The following is an 18680-nucleotide window of genomic DNA, read 5'->3' on the forward strand; positions in this document are numbered from 1 at the left end:
AAGGATATGCAGGCAAGAACTCCCCTTCAGAGAAGGTGTGGCTCCTTTTTATACAGTTAGAGACCTCATAGAATCACATCCTGGCTTTACAATATGTCTCGTTTAATGAAAAGAAGGACCAGGGGGACAGGATAGCAGCCTTCCAGTATCTCAGGGGTTGCCCCAAAAGAAGAGGGAGTCAAACTATTCTCCAAGGCACCTGAGGGTAGAACAAGAAGCAATGGGTGGAAACTAATCAAGGGGAGAAGCAACCTAGAACAGAGGATAAATTTCCTGACAGTGAGAACAATTAATCAGTGGAACAGAAGTTGCCTCCAGAAGTTGTGAATGCCCCAATACTGGAAGTCTTTAAGAAGATGTTGGATAGACATTTCCTGCCTAGGCAGGGGGTTGGACTAGAAGACCTCCAAGGTCCCTTCCAACTCTGCTATTGTATTGTATTGTATTGTATTGTATTGTATTGTATTGTATTGTATTGTATTGTATTGTATTGTATTGTAATACTCCTCACTAGCCTCATCAGCCTTCTCTCTTTCCTCTGTTCCCAGGATTGGCCATATGGCCCCCTGTTGTGAAGGGCACAGATCAAAAGTGAGAAGGGAGACATATCAAAGGTGTCAGTTTTACAACTCTTTATAGCTCCATTCCGGGATAAATTCTATGCCCATAGATTGCAGATTGATAAGAGTTCCAATGGCAAGAATCACACATTTTGACATTTGCCAGATATTCTACAGACCCTAATAACAGGGCCACAGGGAGTCAGTTGCAGGGAACAAAAGACACTTACAGCATGCAAGCTTATCCTTTACAAATACAAGGCATAATATACCGTGTGTTACAGAAAACAAATATTTCTACTAATCAACAAGTTTGTATCCTTATTACTATTCCCCTTCCCTCGGGATCTTTTATGTACAGTGGTGACCAAATCTGGACATAATATTCCAAGTATATTCCATAATATTCCAAGCCTCATAATGCCCAACTTTGCTTCCTCCTCTAAGTCAACGTTAAGAACGTGAAGACCAAAACAATCAGCTGCGCATGGATGGGCAGCCAGGAAGCCCATGGGAGCATTCGAATTCCCAAAACAGCACATTCCTCCTCCTTTTGAAATTCTCGGACAGCCACAAGGGTGGTGGGATGTCCTTTCCCATTTGCCTCTGGCTCTGAAGGTTAGGAAGTGGGAGGGGTGAGTCTCTGGTCCTTTCCCAGTGGGAGGGATCGTGGTGGAAAGTTCTGAGCCATTATCTCATCCTGAGACCTCCTCCCCCCCCCACACACACACACTCTCCGATGAGAGGGAGGCCGAGAAGGGGAGGCAGGAAAGGAGAGCGCACTGCTTTCACTTCTACTTTTGAAATCTGTCAGATGCTGGCCTGGGACTCAAACAAAGAAAGGCAGAAGTTCGGCAGTCCGTTGTTCCGTCACCGCCACCCTTCCAAGGTACGTGTGCGTCTCGGTTGCCCTTTCTCAGGAAACGGAGAACTTCTGATCTTAGAAACTGCAGGGCAGGGACGGATGTTGGCAATGTTGGTCCAGGGGCGGGAACTAATGAAGGCTTTGGTGCTTTAGTTCTGGAGGGGAATATTCAGCAGAGTCCGCTCTGAAGCATCGTCGCTGAGGACGTTCTGCAACGGCTCTCTCTCCGTGTGGCTGGATTTCACACGGGAGGCCTTCCCCGGTGGTTAGGTTGGGGAGGGGCACCAAAGTGTTAGGACCAAGGTGTGAAGGATTAAGAAGGGGAAAACCACAAGAGGCCACCATACGTCATTCAAAAAGAAGGGTGAGCCCCCTTGGGTCTTAAAAACGTGTTTTCTAATTTTTATGGGGAGAGGAGGAGGAGGAGGAGGTGGAAGAGGAGGAAGGCTGTAGGGTCCTTGATGCTTTCTGACCTTGGTTGTCTTCTTGCAAATGTTTCATTACCCAACTAGGTAATATCAGTACTAGAAGGGAGTGGGGTTTATGGACAGCAGGAGGAGGAGGAGGAGGAGGAGGAGGAGGAGGAGGAGGAGGAGGAGGAGGAGGAGGAGGAGGAGGAGGAGGAGGAGGAGGAGGAAGGCTGTAGGGTCCTTGATGCTTTCTGACCTTGGTTGTCTTCTTGCAAATGTTTCATTACCCAACTAGGTAATATCAGTACTAGAAGGGAGTGGGGTTTATGGACAGGAGGAGGAGGAGGAGGAGGAGGAGGAGGAGGAGGAGGAGGAGGAGGAGGAGGAGGAGGAGGAGGAGGAGGAGGAGGAGGAGGAGGAGGAGGATGTCGTCTGTTGGTCTCTAGTGCCCTCTGAGCTTTTTTTCTTGCATCATTTCACTACCCACTAGGGAATATCATCAGTGTTGAAAGGGAGTGGGGTTTTCTCTATATATACCAACGGTTTCCCCTGTCACATGGGGGTGTTCTTGATCATCCCTTGGTTAGCCTGTTGTTTATGTTTGTGTGATTGGCAGTTCCCGGATTGGGGTATTGTTTGCTTCTTGGTCTAAAGTTGATCTTGCTGTTAATCTCTGCTCATTGATTGCTCATGAGGATACGTTTTGTGGTGTTTTGGTTCCTTTTGGCTTGCTGACTGTCTCTTTGGAATGGCAAGTAGACGTTGGACCTTAACTCAAATGATTTAAGTGCCAGGGCCCACTGTAACAACATTGCCAAAAAGGCATTAAGAGTTGCTAACCTAATTTTGCGCAGTTTCTTCTCTGGTAACACTGTGCTGCTAACCAGAGCATTCAAAACCTTTGCCAGACCAGTTTTCGAATACAGATCATATGTCTGGGACCCACACTGCATATCGGACATTAATACAATCGAGCGAGTCCAGAGATATTTCACGAGAAGAGTCCTCCGCTCCTCTGATCACAACAGAATCCCTTTTGCCACCAGGCTCAAAATTTTGGGCTTAGACAACTTAGAACTTCACCGTCTTCGATCGGACCTAAGTGTAGTACACAAAATTATCTGCTACAGTCCTACCTGTCAATGACTCCTTCAGCTTCAACCACAACAAATATATGAGAACACGATAGATACAAAGCTTAAGATAAACCGCTCCAAACTTGATTGCAGAAAATAGGACTTCAGCAACAGAATGGTCAATGCCTGGAATGCTCTACCTGACTCTGTGGTTTCACCCCCAAACCCCCAAAACTTTAGCCTTAGACTGCCTACTGTTGACCTCCTAACCCCATTCCTCAGAGGTCTGGAAGGGGCCTGCATAAGCGCACCAGAGTGCCTTCCGTCCCTGTCCTCACAACCCCATTTATTCATTTCATGTGGTTATAATCTGGTATGTGCTGATCTCTATTATCTTATACACGCTTGACAAAACAAAACAAATCTATCAGTAAATAAATCTCTATGTGCCTCCTGATGGCCGATCTGTCTGAATGCCAGGCTGGCAGGAATTCTCTGGCACCTTAGGACTTGGCCTGGTCTTTAACTGTGGTTAAATCTGTCCGGGTGTCTACCATACACAACCTACTACTCAAACAAGCAATTTAAAAACCTTTCTTCTCTGTCTGTAGAATATGCTGGTCCACAAATGAAACACACTGGATTCCCACAACCTTACTCTCCTCAGTGGCACCCGAGGTTAAAACCTAGCCAAACCCACCCAGCCTGGTTGTGTGAATTCAACCCCACCAATTGCAAGCATTCACTTCCCAGAGCTCTGCTGTCGCGTTTCCTCTTCGCGTTGTGCTCCTCTGTCGATTCGTGTGGTCTCAGTTGGTAATTAGCCGCTTGGTGGTTAATCAGTGATCAATAGGAGAATGATTTACAAGTAGCTTTTTCCTGCTCTCTCTCTCTCTCTCTCTCTCCTCAAGGAACTTGTAACCTCTTCTCCTGTCTGGTTTCCTGAGCTGGAATGGAGGAACCGCACGAATCTCTGGAAGATGCTTTGTTGTTCGCCCTGGATGACCTCTCCGGGGAAGATTTCAAGAGGTTCAAGCATAAACTCAGCTTTCCCTGCCTGGAGGAGAAGGAGCCCATCCCCTGGGCCAAGTTAAAGGATGCCCACACACTGGATGTGTTGCAGCTTCTCCTGGAGGCCTACGGGGATCAGGGCGCGCAAGACGCAACGGTCAAAGTCCTCCGTGCCATCAACATGCGAGATTCCGCCTCCCGACTCCAAAAATGGAAGTATAATGGTAAGCTGGCTTCTTTTGGAACAAGCCATCGTTCTGTTTTGGATTCTTTTCTGGGCAGGCAGAAATCCAACGGGGCTTGCCTTTTGCCGGTGAGGACATGTTACCTGTTGATTTGTCTGACTGTTGCACCAGAAGTGTTCTGTGAATGTTTTCTTACAAGGGCATTTTAGGTTCAAACCAGGGGTGCGTTTCAGCCGGTGTTACTGCCAGTTTCCTTGTGTGCGCACACTGGATGGCTGCTGTGCACGCATGCGCAGTTCAATGGGAATTGTTCTGCGCATGCGCATAACTAAAAAAAATGTAAGTGCATGCTGAACATGAGAATGTGAGGATGCCACACAGGTCATAATTGTGAGGACGTAGAAGGCCCATGGTGGATGCATCATGCATTCTGCGACACAGGAGGTTCCAGTTGTTAATGTCCATGTGGGATGGGAGCAAAGCATGGTTGGTGTAGCTTTGGGGTTTTTTTTTTAACAGAATAGCAGAGTTGGAAGAGACCTTGGAGGTTTTCTACTGCAATCGTGTTTCCAAGTAGGGGACTTAGACCATTCTAAACAAAGAGCTGTCAATTGTCTTCTTAAAAACGTCCAGTGATGGAGCTCCCACAACCTCCGAAGGCAACTTCTGTTCCACTGGTTGATTGTTCTCACTGTCAGGAAGTTCCTCTTTAGTTCTAGTTGGATCTGCCTCTGAGGAGCTTCCATCCATTAAATAACAGAATAACACTGTTGGAAGGGACCTCGGAGGTCTTCTAGTCCAACCCCCTGCTCATGCAGGAGACCCCCATTTCAGACAAATGACTAGTCTCTTCTTGAAAACCTCTAGTGATGAAGGATCCACAACTTCTGGAGGCAACTTCTGTTCTACTGATAGATTGTTCTCACTGTCAGAACATTTCTCCATGTGTCTGGGTTGCTTCTCTCCTTGGTTGGTTTCCATCCATTGCTCCTTGCCCTGTTTTCTGGTGCTTTGGAGAATAAGCTGACCCTCCCCCATACTCTTTGTGGCAGCCTCTCAAATACTGGAATACTGCTGTCATGTTCCCCTTAGTCCAATCCCCTGTTCAAGCAAGAGACCCTATACCAGTGATGGCGAACCTATGGTATGCCTGCCCCAGGTGGCACGCAGAGCCCTCTCTGTGGGCACGTGCGTTGTCGCCAGCTGCTCTTCTGGTTTCCGGCCGGCTGGTCTTCGTGGGCGCTGGAGTACCAGAAAACAGCCTGAAAATGGCCCCCCAAAATGGCCAAGAAACAGGGCATTTTCCAGGCTGTTTCTGGCCGGTTTCCAGGCCATTTGGGGGCCACAAATTGCCTTTAAGAATGGCCCAGAAAACAGCCTGAAAATGGCCCCAAAAATGGCATGAAAAACAGCCCAAAAACAGGCATGTGTGCCCAGGGCAGCTGGTCTTCCGGTTTCTGGAGCTCCGGTGCACATATGCACACGTGCACATCAGGCGTGGGTTCCAGCAGGCAGTACTGCCGGTTCGCTCGTGGGTGCACTGTGCATGCTGTGCGTGCATGCGCAGTGCAATAAAAATTGTTCTGTGCATGCAACAGATGGCGCTGCCTGGAGAACTGGTTCAGGAATGTGGCAGGCTTGAATCACTGCCAGTTTCAGCGATCCAGGCCGCCAAACCACTGCCAGCTCAGCCGAACTGGTCTGAACCGGTAGGAACCTACCACTGATGCACACGCATGCATGCTCATTCTGGTTTGGGCACTCGGTGCTGAAAAGGTTCACCATCAGAGCCCTGTACCATATCAGAGAAGTTATTGTCCAACCTTTTCTTAAAAGCCTCCAGTGATGGAGCACCTACAAATTATGGAGAAAAGTTGTCCCACTGATTAATTGTTCTCACTGTCAGAAAATTCCTCCTCACTTCTGAGTTGCTTGTCTCCTTGATTAGTTCCCACCCATTGCTTCTTGTTCTTTGGAGCTTTGGAGAATAGCTTGACCCCCTGTTCTTTGTGGAAGCCCCACAGATATTGGAGGACTGCTATCATGTCACCCCCTGTCCTACCCGGTTCCTCGAACCGTTCTTTGTCAGATTTCCTAAAAATGCCTGAATGGATTCATAAGCATCGAGTCAAGGTTCAATACGAAAACAAGTCATTTCTTAGGAGCATCATTAGGCAAGATCTGTTCGCAGTCAAGCCTATGCTTTGTTTGATTTACTTCTGACCTTTGCCCCTGTTCCTTCCCTCCCCTCAGTCTGTGTCACGATTACATTCCCCTATAACAGGGGTCAGCAACCTGAAACACCCAAAGAGCCACAAAGGTCCTAACCAGAAACTCCCCCCCCCCATTCAATTATGGAGATGACCGGAAGTCCGGTTCTCCCACCATAGAGTCTCCTCCTAGTGCAGCATCCTTTTTCCTCTGTCACCTGGAAGTCCGGTTCCCCCACCATAGAGTCTCCTCCTAGTGCAGCATCCTTTTTCCTCTGTCGACCGGAAGTCTGGTTCCCCCACCATAGAGTCTCCTCCTAGTGCAGCATCCTTTTTCCTCTGTCACCTGGAAGTCCGGTTCCCCCACCATAGAGTCTCCTCCTAGTGCAGCATCCTTTTTCCTCTGTCAACCGGAAGTCTGGTTCTCCCACCATAGAGTCTCCTCCTAGTGCAGCATCCTTTTTCCTCTGTCGACTGGAAGTCCTGTTCTCCCACCATAGAGTTTCCTCCTAGTGCAGCATCCTTTTTCCTCTGTCGACTGGAAGTCCTGTTCTCCCACCATAGAGTCTCCTCCTAGTGCAGCATCCTTTTTCCTCTGTCGACCGGAAGTCCTGTTCTCCCACCATAGAGTTTCCTCCTAGTGCAGCATCCTTTTTCCTCTGTCGACCGGAAGTCCTGTTCTCCCACCATAGAGTTTCCTCCTAGTGCAGCATCCTTTTTCCTCTGTCGACCGGAAGTCTGGTTCTCCCACCATAGAGTCTCCTCCTAGTGCAGCATCCTTTTTCCTCTGTCGACTGGAAGTCCGGTTCCCCCACCATAGAGTTTCCTCCTAATGCGGCATCCTTTTTCCTCTACCTATCCTAACTGAAAGCCCTATCAATTGTGTAGTCAACTGGTGACAGGGAGCTGCAGCAGAGGGATGAAAGAGCCACATGCGGCTCCGGAGCCGTGGATTGCTGACCTATAAGATGCACCCCTCCCAAGCCGGCTGCAGTAATCTGAGATCCGACCCCAGCTGACAGTATGCGTGGAATGCACTCCCCCTCCTTGTCTCCCATGGCAATGTGGGGACTTGACATTCTTCACATTTTTGCTAAGATGTCCCACATCTCCACAGTAGATGCCATTCAAGTCTCCATTTCTTCCTCTTTTTCAGGCCCTCAGACGAAATCTCCTGCACACCTGTCTTGACTGTGACTGTGGATTTGCTGGCACAGCCTCAGGAACATCTTAATATTCTGGACATTGAATGAATTTTTTTCACAACGTCCCATCCATTATCTCCTCCCCATTCAAAGCCCTCCATCCTCTAGCACAGAGGTGGCCACTTTACTACTTGTGGAATCCTGGGAGTTGGAAGTCCACAAGTCTTAAAATGGAGAAGGTTCGGCGCCCCTGCTCTAGCCCTGTGCTACAAGAGGTCTGAAAGAAGGTGGGCCCCGAATCTTCCTTTCTTCCGTGTTTCCCACAAAGACATGGAGCGAATTCTTTTGCAAGGGTCACAACGTCCATTCAGTTTTCTCCTCCGCATTCAAGGCCATCCGTAGCATCAAGGACGTAGCCAGTGGTGGGATTCAAATAACTTACCAACCAGTTCTCTGCCCTAATGACCAGCTGGGTAGGAGGCGGGGCTCGGTGGTCATGTGATCATGTGGGCGTGGCCAAGTCAATGTCACTCAAGTCGATGGGCACTTCGCCTTAGTTGTTACAATGGTAATAAGGGTTAAGCGGAGAGGCAGTTTCTGTAATCAGGGCAATAAAGATCAGGGTAGAAACAACACCAGAATGTTTCCTTCCTGCCTTCCTTACAGGATTAGCCTTGCAAAGTGGGAAAAAGCAAAATGAGATTTCTTCCAACCACCGGTTCTCCCAACTGCTTAGAAAGTTACCAACCGGTTCTCCCGAATAGGTGAGACCTGGCTGAATCCCACCACTGGACGTAGCATACAAGTGGTCCTTGAATAGAGTCCGTAGGATTGTCTGGGATGCTACTCGTCCTCTTCACGGCCTGCTTTCCTTGCTACCTTCTACGATGAGGCTTCACGGTGTTGCAGAAAATGACAGGCGTTAGACTTCTCCGGATACAGGAAAAGATTTTTTGGCAGCCAGGTTCAGAAAGTTAGCGAAATGGCTTAGCATTGCAAGTTCTGAACCGCCTTCATCATCGAAGCAGGCGTTCTTATACATTCTGAAAGGCAGCGTAAGACGGAAACACTTAACTCACTTCTTAGTGGTTCTTAGTGGTTCTTCCTTGAGGAGAGAAGCCTTATAAGGAGATGAGGGTCTTACTTCTCCCTTTGTCTTGGGTCATAGATACCGAGTACGTGTCTCTAAGCGAACTTTAGCTGACCCTTGTGGTCTTGTGAGACTATTGAACTCTGCGGTTAGGCACTTGCTTCCTGTTCTTTTGCAAGCTGCATCTCTGCCTATGTGGCTTTCTAATATAGGAGCAAAGGGCCCCCGAGAGGCTGTCCAGCCTGACCCAGTAGGTTTTACACTTAATGTCCAAATCTCACTTTACGTCCTACTTTAACGGTATCCGAAGCAGAACGTTCAGATTCAGCCACAGTTTGGTTCAATGGAACTTTCAACCTTGTCAACTCTCAAGTTTCCTCTTTCAAAATGAACAGTGGGGTGTGTGTGTGTGTGTGTGTGTGTACCATATGCATATATCTGTATGGTAGCGGTACCGTGTTTTGGGGAGTATAAGATGCACCTTTTCCCCCCTAAAAGAGGGTGAAGATTTGGGTGCGTCTTATACACTGAATGTAGCCCCACCCGCCCACTGGCCTCTGCCTCCCATCAATTGACCTCCTTGCAGCAAAGGGGGAAAACGGGGCTTGTGGAAGCTACAATAGGCCATGGAAATCCCTGCAGCCTGAAACAGCTGATGATCGGGAGGCCCCTGACTGAAAGTGAAAGTGAAACTTGCTGTTTGCTGGAGGAGGCAAATTGCTGGGAGGCAGAAGCAGATTTTTCTTCTTCTTGTGCTTATCAGGCTGTTTGCTGCAAGGAGGTGAAGTCAATAACTATAAACGCCTATAGAATGTTCAAATTATTAGACTTATTTTTTAAAGACTGCTTTATTATTGTTCTGGACAGCTTAACCAAATGAAGAAGCTTTAAAAAATAAATGCTTGATCTGAAGAGTTATTGTAGTGCTATTGTATCTCCTTTTAAATAGCAGAGAAGAACTTATATACTTCCAGAAAGCCACATCAATTTTAACAGCATCTGTACTGTCTGAAATGTAACACTACAGACGGTGTCTGTCGTCTGTACTGTTTGCTACGTTGCAAGGAGGCCAATTGCTGGGAGGAGCATCTTATACTCTGAAAAATATGGTATATAGAGGTGGTCCTCAACTTACAACCACAATCGAGCCCAAAATTTATGTTGTGAGAAATTGGTTTAGAAGGTTCTGTCCCATTTTATGACTATTCTTGCCTCCATTGTTAAGTGAATCACTGCAGCTGTTAAATTAGTTACGTGGTCGGTCAATGAATCTGGCTTCCTTATCGACTTTGCTGGTCAGAAGGTTGCAAAAGTGGGACGGATGACATGACCCCAGGACACTGTGGCCGTCATAAAGGAGAATCAGTGGTCAAGCGTCCGAAAGTAAATCATGTGACACACACACACCCCCGGGATGCTATAAAGGTCGTAAGTATGAAAACCGGTCCTAAGTCACTTTTTTCAGTGATGCACGCATGAACAAAAGGCATGTGTGGAAGGCTGCGCACGTTTTGGTGTGCAGTGAGCCGGTGGTGAAAATTATGTGAAACCCACCTCTGCTTTATATGTATGTCTATAGCTTGTGTATGTAGAATAACAGAGTTGGAAGGGACCTTGGAGGTCTTCTAGTCCAACCCCCTGCATAGGCAGGAAACCCTATATCGTTTCAGACAAATGGCTATCCAGCATCTTCTTAAAGACTTCCAGTGTTGGGGCATTCACAACTTCTGGAGGCAAATTCTGTTCCGCTGATTAATTGTTCTAAATGTCAGGAAATTTCTCCCTAATTCGAAGTTGCTTCTCTCCTTGATTAGTTTCCACCCATTGCTTCTTCTCCTGCCCTCAGGTGCATTGGAGAATAGCTTGACTCCCTCTTCTTTGTGAGAGATATTGGAAGATGCTATCATGTCTCCCCTGGTCCTTCTTTCTATTAAACTAGACATATCCAGTTCCTGCAACCGTTCTTCATATGTTTTAGCCTCCAGTTTGTTGCTCTTCTCTGCCCTCTTTCTAAAGTCTCCACATCTTTTCTACATTGTGGTGACCAAAACTGAATGCCGTATTCCAAGTGTGGCCTTACCAAGGCCTTATAAAGTGGTATTAACCCTTCACGTGATCTTGAGTCCCCTTCGGGGAAAAGGGCGGCATATAAGTGCAATAAATTCAATTCAATTCTCTCTGTTGATGCAGCCTAGAACTGTGTTGGCTTTTTTGGCAGCTGCTGCCCACGGCTGGCTCCTATTTAAATGCTTGTCCACTAGGACTCCAAGATCCCCCTAACAGTTGCTACTGTTGAGCAAGGTACCACCTATCCTGTACCTGTGCATTTCGTTTTTCTTGTCTAAATGTAGAACCTTACTTTTTCACCATATGTGTGTTATGTATGTCTTTGGGTAGGTATATTCCCAAACTCTCTCTGAAGTTGGGAACGTCTGTGTAGTAGAAACCAACTCCCTCCCTAGCAAGATGGAGTTGCTGTTTGTGTGACAACATTCTGGTTTGAGATGGTTCCAGAACTAGGTCTGGATAGAGCTGCTGGCCTCTTAAAGGAGAAACATCTGAACGCCCAACTCCAGATGGAACCACAGGAGAAGTTATTGCCAGGAAACCTTCGTCCTCTGTGGTTGTTTATACGCTTATCTGGACCAGGATGCCTTGGCCAATCCATACCTCAAATCCTTATCACCTCTCAATTAGATCACTGCTCTGCTGGGACTGTAAAAATGATTCAAAAGCTACAGTTAGTAATAGCAATAGCAATAGCAGTAGACTTATATACCGCTTCATAGGCCTTTCAGGCCTCTCTAAGCGGTTTACAGAGTCAGCATATATTGCCCCCAACAATCTGGGTCCTCATTTTACCCACCTCGGAAGGATGGAAGGCTGAGTCAACCCTGAGCCGGTGAGATTTGAACCGCTGAACTGCTGATCTAGCAGTAGCCTGCAGTGCTGCATTTAACCACTGCGCCACCTTGGCTCTAGAACATCTGGCAGCCAGGTAGAACATCTGGCAGCCAGGTTGTTCCCAGGTGAAAGACGGTGGGCGGGAATTGTGTCATTCTTCCAGCTGCTGCTTTGACTGCCAAGGAGATCGGGAGCCCATCAGAAAATGGCAGTGGGAATGGCGGAAGAAGAAGTGAAGAAAACTATGGTAACATGAGCCAAGAATTTTGGTTATAACATCGAACTGGATAAATGGCAAGATCTATGGGAGAGAAACAGAAAACTAACACTAGCCACTTCCTATAAAGAAAACTTGTACAAATTTTTTTATAGGTGGCTTCTTCCTCCCGCAAGGTTAGCAAAAACGAATCAGAATCCGTCTCTGCAGTGTTGGAAATATAACTTGGCTTTAGGATCTTTTTATCGTATGTGGTGGTTACGTACAAAACGTGCTGCTCCCATGTTACACCCCTTTTAGGCGGCCTGCACTGGTTGCCAGTTGTCTCCCGGGTGCGATTCAAGGTACTAATTATGACCTTTAAAGCGCTCCATGGCTTAGGCCCAGGGTACCTGCGAGACCACCTACTGCCACCGATAGCCTCCCACCGTCCAGTGCGATCCCACCGAGTTGGCCTCCTCAGGGTGCCGTCGGCCAGAGAGTGTCAGCTAGCGACCCCCAGGGAGAGAGCCTTCTCTGTGGGGGCCCCTTCCCTCTGGAATGAGCTTCCCCTGGAGCTTCGCATAATTCCCAACCTCCGGTCCTTCCGGCGCACCCTAAAAAGTTGGCTTTTCCAGCAAGCCAGCCTGGCCTGAACAAAACAAAATAAATTATTGATCACTGTTAATTTTAATTTTAATTTTTTTTAAAAAAATGTCATTGTCAATTTTAATTGGGTTTGGGATGTTCTATTTAATTTTTTTTAACTTTTGTATTATGTGTTTCTTTTAATGTTGTACGCCGCCCTGAGTCCTTGGGAGAAGGGCGGCATATAAATCTAATAAACCTAAACCTAAAAGCCAAGGAATTTTGGCGTCAGATAAAAGACGTGGTTGGAAGAGATGTTAGACCAAAAGATAGATTTAAAACCAGAACTATTCCTATTAGGAATAATAAAAGAAAAATATAGATAAGGGGTGACATATTTAATGTTGCATGGGATAACCGCAGCAAGGTTGGTCTATGCACAAAATTGGGGAAAAAAACAGAGATGCCCCCCCCCCACCGAAGAATAGGTAATAAAGAAAATTTTTGATTTGTGCAGAAATGGACAGACTTGATACTAGAAATCAAAAATAGAGACGAGACAGAATATTATGAAATTTGGAACAAAATGTATCAATGGTTGGAAATGAGGAAAAGGAATCGTAACAGAACATTTTGAGGATTGTAAAATTGGAAATGAATAATATATGGATAAATATATAAAGGAGGATAAGGGATGTGTTAAAAAGCTTAACGTAGCGATGTACGATAAGTAGAAAGTACATTTGTTGTTATGTTAAAATATGCATGGAAATGACGAAGCCAGAAACGTCATTCTATATCCAATGTTTTTAATGTTTATTCAATAAAAAAAATAATTTAAAAAATGGCAGTGGGGAGCTTAGAATAACTTGATGGGTCTGAATATTAGTAGCTCGGCTTGGTAGCTGGGCTGTTGGTTCCAGTTCCAAGCATGGCAATTTGGTTGGCAACGTTTCATCACCATTTGTGGAGACAGCCCCGCAGTTGTTAAGTGAGTGGCATGGTTATTAAGTGAATCTGGCTTCTCCATTGACTTTATTTGTCGCAAAAAGTGAACACACGGCCCCTGAATACAACCGTCATAAATATGAATCGGTTGCCAAGTATCTGAATTTTGATCATGTGTATGTCAACTCCTAACATTGCCAGAGTGAGAGAAGGGGGGAAGAGCGCATTCCACGCATACGTTCAGCTAAAGTCGGATCTCAGATTACCGCAGCAGGCTTGGGAGGGGCGCACCTCATTGGGGAATGTGATTTATGACACAGACTGAGGGGAGGGGAGGAACAGGGGTAAAGTTCAGCTATAACTCAAACAAAGCTCAGATCTGACTGCCAAAAGGCCTTGCCTGATGATGCTCCAAATAAATGACTAGTTTTGTATTGAAACGTGGCTCGATACGCATGAATCAATTAGGGCGTTTTTAGGAAACCCGACAGAGTGATCACAGGGATGCTGCAATGTTTGTAAGTGTGGGAAATGCGCGTCGGTCACTTTTTTCATTGCCTTTATAACTTTGAATGGTCAGTAAATGAACTGTGGTAAGTCAATGTATGATGTCTGCCGCTGAATGAGGAATGTTTTCTTTTGGTGTGTTTCTATAGATCGCAGGAGGAAATATAAGAGGCACATCCAAGAGGTTTTTCAAAATCTTCCTCAACTCGGCCCTCAGCCCAGTCGGAGGATGTCCCTCCGAGAGGACTTTGTAGAACTTCTTCTGAAGAGGAGAGCAGATCTGCCCACGAAAGGTCATGAGGTGATGGCTGTGGAAAGAAAGCACCAGGAGATTAAGAACCATCGAGAAGATGGCCCGAAGGTTGATCTGGAGAACTTATTTCATCCCCATCCTGAAGGAGAAAACTCAAAAACTGTCCTGTTGCTTGGACCTTCTGGAGTAGGTAAAACCACAGCCACGTGGAAATTCATGCTGGACTGGGCATCTGATAAACTATGGCCAACTAAGTTTGATTACGCCTTTTATATCTCTTGCAACGCCCTCGGATGTGGCACCCAGCTTATGAGTGCAACGGAGATGATCCTCAACAGCTGTCCTCCAGGAATGGTTTCCACGGAGGACCTTTTGGCCCACCAAGACACCCTCCTCCTCATCATTGATGGTCTTGAGGACTTGAAGCTCTCTGATGTCCCAACGGATACGCTGGACAAGGATCCCCATCGAAAGCAAGAGGTGGTGAACCTGTTGATGGGTCTGCTCAAGAAAAAGATCCTCCCCAAGTGTCATCTCCTGGTGACCACAAGGCCCATGGGGGGTGGGAGCCCGCTGTTGAAGTGTCTGAGATCACCACTCCTGGTAGATGTGTTGGGCTTTGACACTCTTCAGAGGAAGGAATATTTCCGCCACGTCTTTCAAAATACGGAACAAGCCAACCAGATCTTTGAACTGGTTCAAAGAAATGAAACTCTTTTCAGGATGTGCCTCCTCCCCGCAACCTGTTGGGTCATTGGTTCCATTTTCCAACAAAACCCACAGGCAGAACTCCTTCGAGATATCCCCGAAACTGCAACACTCACCGAAATTCACCTGCGTCTCCTCTTGAGTTTTTTGGGTACCAATTCCAGGCCACGTCACCTGGAAGTCCTGTGCTCTTTAGCAAAAGATGGAATACTCCACGGAAGGTTGGTCTTCCATGAAGAAAAGCTAAAGGAATGTGGCTTGGATTATTACTTGACTTCAGACTCTCCTTCTGCAAATAGGAAAGTCTTCCACCAAGATGTTCAGGTGGAAACCTTGTACAGGTTCACCCACCTGAGTTTCCAGGAATTCTTTGCAGCCTTGTTCTACCTGCTGGACACGGAGGAGACCACTGGGGCACCTGACCGAGACCTGAGTGAGGTATTTGGAGATCGGAAGGAGCGCACCAGCAGGTACCTCCTGTTGATCCGTTTTCTCTACGGCTTGTGCAACGTGGAAAGGATGAGTGTCCTTCAAGAATCGTGGTCCCTCAAACTATCCAGGACGAAAGTTTGGCCAGAATTGCTAAGGTGGGTGGATCAGGAAGCCAAAACTCACCCCTTTAAAGGGGATGAGGTTCTGCTGGAATTGTGTCATTGTATTTATGACATGAAGGACTCCGTCTTTGCCCAGAGAGCAATGAAGGACGTCCACGATTTGGATCTCAGAACACAACTTTTGACCAGGCTGGACTTTGAAGCTTTCTCGTTTTGCCTGTCAGCTGCTGAAACTTTGAATTCGGTCCGTCTCTCTGGCTATGAGTTTGGACCACAAAGATTCCAACAACTTTTGCCAGGATTCCTGAAATCTTCAGAGATCCAGTAAGTAGAAAGAGGCCCAAGGGACAGTTGAGTTGGCCATGGGTTCAAAATATATATCATTTGTTTGTCCTGGATCGCAATCAATACCGATAGTCTCTGAGCAGGGGTGGCTGTCAGGCTTCCAAAAGAGGCCCTAATTGATTCATGAGCCTCGAGCCAAGTTTCAAAAGCAAAACAGTCGTTTATTAGGAGCACCATTTCAGCAATACCCCATTGCCGTCAGCTCTAACCTCATTTGAATTATAACTGAACTTTACCCCTTTCCTTCCCTCCCCTCAATCACATTCTCCAATGAGGTGCACCCCTCCAAAGCCTGCTGTAGTAATCTAAGATCCGACTCTAGCTGAAGGTATGAGTGGAATGCGCTCCCCCCTTTCCTCGCCATGCAACTTTATGAGTTGACAGTGGGATTGAAAAATTTTAGCAACCGGTTGTTTGCCTTGAGCCTCCGGGAGGGTGAAAGCATCCTCCCCTGCGTCCGGAGGATTTCCTTGAGCCTCCGGGAGGGTGAAAGCATCCTCCCCTGGGTCCGGAGGATTTCCTTGAGCCTCCGGGAGGGTGAAAGCATCCTCCCCTGCGTCCGGAGGATTTCCTTGAGCCTCCGGGAGGGTGAAAGCATCCTCCCCTGCGTCCGGAGGATTTCCTTTAGCCAGCCACTCCTTCCAACTACCGGTTCATCCAACCAGATGAAATTAGCCTCCAGCTCGCCCGAACAGGCTGAATCCCATCCCTCTTTCTGATTTACAACAGTTCATTTAGTGACTGTTTGAAGTTACAAGGGCACTGAAAAAAGTGACTTAGGACTGTTTTTCACACTTACGACCATTGCAGCATCCCCAGGGTCACGTGATCAAACTTTACACGCTTGGCAACTGTCTCATGTTTATGATCGTTGCAGTGTCCTGGGGGGGGGGGTGTCACACGATCCCCTTTTGCGACCTTCTGACAGGCAATGGGGAAGCTGGGTTCGCTTAACAACCGTGGGAGTTGAAACCCACCCGTCTTCGAAGTGGACAAGGTTGAAAAACCTTCACCCGATGGCTGATCGTCAAAGTATGAAAACGAGGCAATCACAGAATCACAGAGTTGGAAGGGACCTTGGAGGTCTTCTAGTCCAACTCCCTGCTCAGGCAGGAAACCTTACACCCGTGATGGTGAACTTATGGGCATGGGTGCTACAGGCGGCACACACAGCCATTTGTCAGGGCACGCAGGCACACTGGCCAGCTGACTTCGGCCTTCTTTTGAGGCCGTTTTTCGCCCTCCGGAGGCTTCCCTGAAGCCTCCAAAGCACGAAAAACCGGCCCTATGGGCAGACCGCGCATTCAAGAACAGACTTCCGGTTTGCTCATAGAACGGTTTTTCGCCCTATGGGGCCTTCAGTGAGGCCTCCTGAAGGCCCCTGAAGGCTCCAGAGGGCGAAAATCAGCCCTACGGACAAACCGGAAGTCACCATTCCTGAACCTCCAGGTTCCCCCTAGATACGTTTTTTTGCCCTCCGGAGGCTTCAGGGAAGCTCCTGAGGCCTCCAGAGGGCATCCAGGGAGGCTGTTTTCACCCGCTCCAGGCTCCTAGAAAGCCTCTGGAGCCTGGTGAAGGCGAAAAAACCGTGGCAAAAGCAGGGGGCTAGTTGCTGATTGCATGCATAGCATTATGGGTGTGGCATGCTGGCGCACGACCCCCGCTATGCTCCCCCTCGTTCTTGGCACGGCATCCAAAAAAGGAATTCCATCACTGCCCTAAACCAATGATGGCGAACCTTTTCAGCACCAAGCACCCAAACTGAAATGCGTACGCTGGAGCCCTGAAAACTGGACAACCATCTGGACACTTGGCCTTCGGGTTTCTGGAATCCCACATGGGTGCCAGCCAGCTATTCTTCGCGTGCGCCAGAGTGCCGGAAATCTGAAGATGAGGTGGCCGATGTGCAGCTGGTCCTCAGGGTTCCGGGGCTCCAGCATGAACAAAGATCATCTGGCCGACCGCAGGCCGGAAACCAGAAGAGCAGCTGGCAATGGTGTGTGTGCGCCCAAAGAGAGCACTCCACATGCCACCCCTGGCACACAGAACCTAGGTTGGCCATCATAGCCCTCTACCGCTTCAGACAAATGGTTGCCTCATGCGTTCTTAAAACCCTCCAGGGTTGGAGCACCCACAACTTCCGGTGGGAAGCGGTTCCACTGGTTCATTGTTCTCCCTGTCAAAAAATTCCTCTTCAGTTCTAGTTTGGCTCTCTCCTTGATTCGTTTCCCTCCGTTGCTCCTTTTTCTACCTCCATGATGGGGAGCCTATGGCACGCAAAGCCCTCTCTGCTGGCACCATCGCCCCTGGGAAGGTCTCTGCGGTGTTAAGATCAAGAAAAAGAAAGAAACTAGGCAAATATGATTTAAATAGGAGCCAGCCGTGGGCAGCAGCTGCCAAAAAAGCCAACACGGTTCTAGGCTGCATCAACAGAGGGAGAGAATCAAGATCATGTGAAGTGTTAAGACCCCTTTATAAGGCCTTGGGAAGGCCACACTTGGAATACGGCATTCAGTTTTGGTCGCCATGATGTAGAAAAGATGTTTGAGACTCTAGAAAGAGTCCAGAGAAGAGCAAGAAAGAAGATTAGGGGACTGGAGACTAAAACATATGAAGGACGGTTGCAGGAACTGGGGATGTCTAGTTTAATGAAAAGAAGGACCAGGGGAGACACGATAGCATCTTCCAATATCTCAGGGGCTGCCCCAAAGAAGAGGGAGTCGAACTATTTTCCAAGGCACCTGAGGGCAAAACAAGAAGCAATGGGTGGAAACTAATCAAGGAGAGAAGCAACTTAGAACTGAGGAGAAATTTCCTGACAGTGAGAATAATTAATCAGTAGAACAGAAGTTGCCTCCAGAAGTTGTGAATGCCCCAACATTGGAAGTCTTTAAGAAGATGTTGGATGGCCATTTGTCTGAAGTGATGTAGGGTTTCCTGCCTAGGCAGGGGGTTGGACTAGAAGACCTCCAAGGTCCCTTCCAACTCTGCTATTGTATTGTATTGTATTGTATTGTATTGTATTGTATTGTATTAAATGGGTGGAGAGAAGAGAATATGAGAGAAATGCAGTTCTGGGGAAACTAAGAGAAAATGGAGGAAAGAAAGAAAAGGATTTACTAGGA

General features: G+C 47.5%; 1 protein-coding gene across 2 annotated transcripts in view; it reads left to right on the plus strand.

Annotated features, from left to right (window-relative positions):
* Nucleotides 1-1149: 1149 nt before the first annotated feature.
* LOC106549437 (NACHT, LRR and PYD domains-containing protein 3) overlaps nucleotides 1150-18680 on the plus strand; it is a 28577-nt gene continuing 11046 nt past the window's right edge. The window contains exons 1-3 of one of the 2 annotated variants that reach the window (XM_087715184.1): nucleotides 1150-1449; nucleotides 3823-4146; nucleotides 13845-15534. In XM_087715184.1, coding sequence (XP_087571310.1) covers nucleotides 3864-4146; nucleotides 13845-15534 — 1973 coding nt within the window. In that variant the 5' untranslated portion in view covers nucleotides 1150-1449; nucleotides 3823-3863. Of the gene's footprint in view, nucleotides 1450-3822; nucleotides 4147-7473; nucleotides 7807-13844; nucleotides 15535-18680 lie in introns of those variants that run through there. The other variant, XR_015696622.1, reaches the window with a different exon arrangement.

The sequence above is a fragment of the Thamnophis sirtalis genome, unplaced genomic scaffold (assembly GCF_051295495.1).
Source record: "Thamnophis sirtalis isolate CommonGarterSnake01/CBP01778 unplaced genomic scaffold, rThaSir2_p1.2 scaffold_5, whole genome shotgun sequence".
Lineage (NCBI taxonomy): Eukaryota > Metazoa > Chordata > Lepidosauria > Squamata > Natricidae > Thamnophis > Thamnophis sirtalis.